Source organism: Mobula hypostoma, chromosome 15 (genome assembly GCF_963921235.1).
Source record: "Mobula hypostoma chromosome 15, sMobHyp1.1, whole genome shotgun sequence".
Taxonomy (NCBI): domain Eukaryota; kingdom Metazoa; phylum Chordata; class Chondrichthyes; order Myliobatiformes; family Myliobatidae; genus Mobula; species Mobula hypostoma.
Genome location: NC_086111.1, coordinates 1,445,733 through 1,452,207, shown reverse-complemented (window position 1 = coordinate 1,452,207; position 6,475 = coordinate 1,445,733). Strand labels below are relative to the sequence as shown.

General features: G+C 45.2%; 1 protein-coding gene across 2 annotated transcripts in view; it reads left to right on the top strand.

The window, feature by feature from the left end:
• The first annotated feature begins 5,848 nt into the window (after positions 1 to 5,848).
• ippk (inositol 1,3,4,5,6-pentakisphosphate 2-kinase) overlaps positions 5,849 to 6,475 on the top strand; it is a 129,375-nt gene continuing 128,748 nt past the window's right edge. For both annotated transcript variants that reach the window (XM_063067574.1, XM_063067573.1), the window contains exon 1: positions 5,849 to 6,042. In XM_063067574.1, coding sequence (XP_062923644.1) covers positions 5,962 to 6,042 — 81 coding nt within the window. In that variant the 5' untranslated portion in view covers positions 5,849 to 5,961. The remainder of the gene's footprint in view (positions 6,043 to 6,475) is intronic.

Genomic DNA, 6,475 nt, shown 5'->3' with positions numbered 1-6,475 from the left:
AGGGAGCAGGAGTACTTATTGTCAAGGGGTACAGCCACAGGGGTGCTCTCTCACCTCTGACTCCTGCCCTTCCCTCTCCTGACTGGTACCCAATTATCTGTCTCCCCAGGCCCCGGTGTGACTACCGGCCTATAACTGCTCTCTACCACCTCCTCTCTCTTCTGACCAGATGAAGGTCATCGAGCTACATCTCCAGTTCCCTAATATGGTCCCTCAGGAGCTGCAGCTCAACGCACCTGGCGCAGATGTGGCCATCCGGGAGGCTGGGAGTCTCCAGGACCTCCCACTTCTGACACTGAGCACAGAAAACCGGCCTCACACACATACCTCCTGTCTGTATTCTACTCAGATAACCTACCTCGCCTTGACCCTTTAATGCTGAAGCCCCGTTGAGCCAAAGCCTTCCTACTGTGTCTCCCACTCTCTCTCTACTCTGGTGCTCACTCTATAAGGCTGTCTCCTTTTAAATTCTTCTCGCTGTTCTCACTGGCTGATGTCCACACGCTTGTGCAGTCATGCCCCAATCAAACCGATGAAGAAATAACTGTCTCCCTTCAAACTCTTCTCACTTTTAAACTCTTCTTGCTGTTCTCACTGGCTGACAGGAATAAGAGGAAACAATGCAAATCAGGAACTCATGGAACTGCCAATATTTGTAATTTCATTGTTTTTATTTATTCAGTCTCCCGATAAGATGCTGGGTGGCATAGTGATGTTAAATTGTACCATGTTTGATTCTGTAGATGCTGGAAATCTTGAGTGGGTTCCTAAAGACTCTCAGCATCTTCAGAACCTCTTGTGTCCATATTTGATTATAGCCTTAGAATGTGACAGACTGTGCCAACATGAACAGCTGCTTCTTTCGGGAGACCAGTGGTTGCAAAGGGTAATCTCAGAATCATTATGGACTAAGGAATTGAATTGCATGACCAAAAAGCGGCACTTCTTACAGCTCTGAATTTCTAACAACCTGCAGGAGGAAATATTTCTATTCCAATGGGGAAAAATTGGTGGGTATCCTGTGAAAAGGCTCTGCTGGTCACCTCCACGTTTGTATTTGAGCTGTGGCCAGCAATCCTGATACACCAAGTGGGACTTCACCAGATCTTCAATGTGCTGAGCAATCCAGATCAGCAGAACAGCCTCTGGCCATTGTCTTACTGTATACATCTCATATACTCCAGATAGAGATGGACATACTTCAGCATAAGTCTCTTAGGAGTCACCAAAATCTTAAGTCTTGAATAGTTCATGCTGCACATAGTTTCTACAACTAGAGATTAAGATACATAGGAGGAAGCACAGTTCGAACCTGGTGATTTGTTTCCATTATGTGAGGAATAAATGCACGTCCTCCATCACATGACAGTCTCAACAGACAAAGAAACAGAAGTAGGACTAGGGGCCATTTGATCCCATGTACCTGACCCGTCTTGCATTCAATCCATTTATTGAATTATCTGCCTATTTATTTATTTGTTTGTTTGTTTGTTTATCCATGATCTATCTATCTATTTATTTGTTCAGATACAGCATGGAATTGGCGCTTCTGGCCCTTTGAGTTGTGCCGCCCAGTAATGCCTGATTTAATTCTAACCTAATCACAGGACAGTTTAAAATGACCCAATTGACTTACCAATCTGTATGCCTTCGGACTGTGGGAGGAAACTGGAGCACTCACAGAAAACCCATGCATTCCACAGGAAGGGTGTACAGACTCCTTACAGATGATGTCGGAAATGAACTCTGAACCCTGATGCTCCAAGCTGCGATAGCATCGCATTAACTGCTACACTACCATGGCACCCCATCCCCGGGAGGCAGCTTTAGTAAGATTTATTGCCGATCTTCTGCAAGAACAACAAATTTCACAACATTTCAGTCAGTGATAATAAATCTAATTCTGATTCTTTCCTGTAATAACCGATATATCACATGATTTCCCCAATATACAAAGATTTTTGGATCTCTGCATTGAATAAACTCAGTGACTGAGTTTCCAAAGCCCTCTTGGATAGAGAATTCCAAAAATGTATCCTGATCCCAGGTTACAATGATTGATGCTTTACGTTGAGATGGTTATCCTTGGTTGTAAACACCCAGCCAGTGTGGAAATACAAACCCTACATATCTGGTGCTCCTAATGTGGCCCTGTCATAAACTGGGGGACCATGACTTCGAGCATTTCTGCTCCATCCACCAAAAGCTGATCTTCTTGGTGACTAAACATTTTATTCCAATTCCCATTCCCATTCTGACACGTCGGTCCATGTCCTCCTCTTGTACCAAGATGGGTAGCCTCCAACCTGATGGCATGAATATTAATTTCTCCTTCCAGTAAAAACATTCCCCCCTTTTTTGCCCTCTTCATCCTTCTATTCAGCATTCTTTTACCTCTTCTCACCTGCTTTTCACTTCTTCCTAGTATCCTTCCATCTTCCCTTTCTCCTATAGTCCACTCTCCTCGCGTAACAGATTCCTTCCTCTCCAGCCCTTCATCTTTCCTACCCTCCAGGCTTCACCTATCACCTCCTAGCTGTCCTCCTCCCCCTCCCCCAACCCACCTTACCTTTGTGTTCTGGCATCTTCCTTTCATTTCCAGTCCTGGCGAAGGGTCTCGGCTTGAAATATCGACTGTTTATTCATTTCCATACATGCTGTCTGACTTGCTGAGGTTCCTCTGGCATTGTGTGTCTGTGTTACTAATCCTACATGTACTCTATAAACTCTATAAAATATCATCTCTAATTCTTCTAAACTCAAGAGAATATAGGCACAATGTGCTTAATCTGACTTCAGACAACTGCTCTCACCCACCATACCAGGAAACAATCTTAAAGGCCGTAGCCCAGAATATCGACTCTTTATTCCTTGCAACACATACAAAATGCTGGAGGAACTCAGCAGGCCAGGCAGCATCGATGGGAAAAGTACAGTCGACTTCTCGGACTGAAATCCTTTGGCAGGACTGGAGAAAAACAAAATTGAGGAGTCGATGTTAAAGGTGGGGAAGGGGAGAGAGAAACATCAGGCAGTAGGTGAGACTTGGAGGGGGAGGGATGAAGCAAAGAGCTAGGAAGTTGATTGGTGAAAGAGACAGAAGGCCATGGAAGAAGGAAAAAAGGTGGGGGGGGGTGGAACACCAGAGGGAGGTGATGGGCAGGCAGGGAGATAACATGAGAGAGGGACAAGGGGATGGGAAACGGTGAAAGGGGATGGGGAGGCATTACTGGAAGTTTGAGAAATCAATATTCATGCCATCGATTATCCAACCCTAACCCCTTATTCCTTTAAATTTTGTGTGTCTTTCTCCCTCTATTGCAAGTATATCCTTAGTTATGGAGACTGAACATGTAAGTAAAATTGCAGATGCATTTCACCAGGCCTAAATATAAGGAAATATTGATTTTGGTTGCCTTGAAGCCACCCTTGATCAAATGCTCTCTTAATGATAAGCCCTGGAGTTCAGCTCTTTGGTCCATGTTTGATTTGGGCAGCCATTAGTTGGTTTGGAATTGTCTTTTGTGAATGAGGTGATGGCGATATTGGCATTGTTCTGGAAGCTCATCTAGTTCCAGAATCCAGGTCTTCAGTACTGTAGCTAGATGGTTAGTCTGGTTTCATAACCTTTGCCAAATCCAGTGCTCTTGACCAGTTTTGGATGTTATGTACAATGAATCAATTTTACTGTGTGGAACATGTCTCCATGAGGCACTGTGGACCATCTAGAGGTTAGTCTGGTTTCATAACCTTTGTCAAATCCAGTGCTGTCAGCCATTTAGGGTGGCAGGGTAGTGTAGCAGTTAGTGAAATGCCTGACCCAGGATCATTTCTGGGGCTGTCTGTAAGAAGTTTGTACATTCTCTCTGTCACAGTGTGGGATTCTGCTGGGGGCTCTGTTTTTCTCCCACAGTCCTGTAGGTTAATTGATCATTGTAAATTGTCCGAGGGTTAAACCAGTGGGTTGCAGGGTGAAGCAGCTCATTGGGCTGGAAGGGCCTGTTCCATCTAAATAAAATCAATTAAACATTTTCTGGACGTCACCATTATTGAGGATTAGGATATTCTTGAAGCATCCTCTTCCTGTTTGCTTTCTAATTGTCCATCATTCTTGATAAGATTTGGCACAAAAATAGAGCTTTGATTGGATCTGTTGGTTATGAGATCCTTTAATTGTGTGACGTGGCATTGTTATTTTTGCTACTTACCTACTAGTCCTGTATTGCATTTCACTAGGTTGGCACCAACATGCACCTCTACACTTCTTATCCACTCAGGATTCATCCCCAGGCTTGATAGTAATGGCAAAATGAATGCTTTGCCAGCAGTGAAATTAGAAATAGTGACTTTCTTTTTGCAGCTGCCGATTAAAAATAATAACATGAAAGTACAAGGTGGTTTCAGAATGAATTCAGGAATTACCTGTCTTATTCTGAGAGGACTGTGTGGTGGTCACTTCTACTGATGTCATCATGGAAAGATGGTAGTTTAATTGCTGGCAGGTTTGTTTTGGTTTACTCACTCCCTGCCACACACCTTCTAAGACAGCCAAGTCCTTCATGATCTGGCCAGCTTGGTAAGTGCTAGTGCTACTCAGTGATGGACAGAGTGAACCATCAGCTCTTGCTTCTTTCAGTTGCCAAGTGTTGCTCAGCATAAAGGAACACTGATCCACTTGCTGAGGAAGAATGATAAATGGAAATCAGGATGAAGTTTTTTTTCCTCCTACTTGACCTAATACCATGAGATTTCACAGGACCTGGAATCCATTTTATAAACTGTTACTATTCCTGGAAGAGAACGCACTTCCCTTTTTACCAGTCACATGATATTACTCCATTGCTGCTACTTTCCGTAACAATGTTCCAAACAATGTCATGCCTGTTAATTTGTGTGTGTTGCTGTAAGCGTGAAAGATTAGATATCTGCATTGCAATAATTAGAATGTTTTGAGAGTTTTCAGTATTTTATGTTTCACGTTTCCAGTAAATATACATGTTTTCCGATTTTCATATACTGTATTAGTGAACATATTTGAAATCTGACATTGTTACCTGCACATCCTCTGCTGCAAAATTTAATAAACTTAGTGATTAAATTAAGACCTTTTCATTTCCTAGTCACACGGTTGGTTGTGATACACGTAGTCATTGAATATACAGAGAACCCTGGGTAAACATTGTATGAAGACAAATGAGGCATCATCTGGATTTAGTTTTTTTAAACAAGATTTATTTTAGAGGCAGATCTTACATAACAACCTGGATTAGTAAACCAATGAACGATAATTTGAGAGGCACACATGTGGGGTTGAAAAGCATTTGCTCATTCCTCAATCACCATAATCCATAAAAATGAATGCGTAAATAACCGATTAGGTTGTTTGTTCTGACAAGTCGGAGTACAGTACAGTATCGAAACGTTTACTCTGTTTCTTTCATCACGGACATTGCCTGCACACAAAAGGCGAGGGACTGGAGGAACTCGGGGGGACGGGCACCATCGATACGGTTGCAGGGTCTCGACTGTCCTAGATACTGCCCGACTCATCGAGTTCCTCCAGCGCCTTTTGTGCTGCCCCAGAATCCAGCATCTGAGCCGAAGCCGCCCGACCTAGTTCGCGTTATCACGGTAGGGCTGCACCGCCAAGGAGGCCATTAAACCCGCCGGGACGCCGGCAGTTCTGACAGATCGCCGGAGACTGGGGGGTGGATCCAGACTGCGGCAACCGGCCAATCGAACTGCGGACCCGGCCCACTTGCCCAATCAGCGCAGGGCACCGGCGCTTCCGGCCATCCTGTCAGGTTGTTTTTTCTTGTCCTTCCGGTGTGCGGTACTGTAGGCGGCGGCGGCGGCGGCGGCGGCGGCGAGGGCGAGCGTGGATGCGCGGTAAACGGAGCGCAGCGGACGGGCAGGGAAAACAATCTCCACAGGACACTCAGACCGAACCTGCCGGAGGTTATGGAACTGAAGGAGCCGGATGGGAATGAGTGGAAGTACCACGGAGAGGGCAATAGAAGTTTGGTCGTTTCCCACGTCCAGGTTAGCGGGGCGCGCGGGCGACGTACACGCGAACGGCGCTTCCTGCCCGCGCCCTCGGGCACGCACACCTGCTCGGTGCCGCGCGCGAGACAAAGGCGGCCCCCACCCTGTGGAAGTTAATTTCATCTGGACGGAATGAGGTGTTGCATCCTCAGGGGGTCACTTCTTCCTCCCTCTGGCGAGAAATTCACCCCCGGGTGCACAGTCATCCAACAGCTTTAGTTTAATCAGCAATTACAGGCGTTTACAATGGATGATGAATCGTTGTTTTAAAAAAAAAATCAGTTTAATTAATCTGGGGAAACCGTTTGGGGAAAATGGTGTGCTTCCTAGGAAGGATCCACGTAGTGACTTGTCTGCCCCACTCTGAGCAAATATGAATCGAGTTCCGATCTGAGTTTTCACTGTTTTAATGAGCCTCTTGCGGTTACTA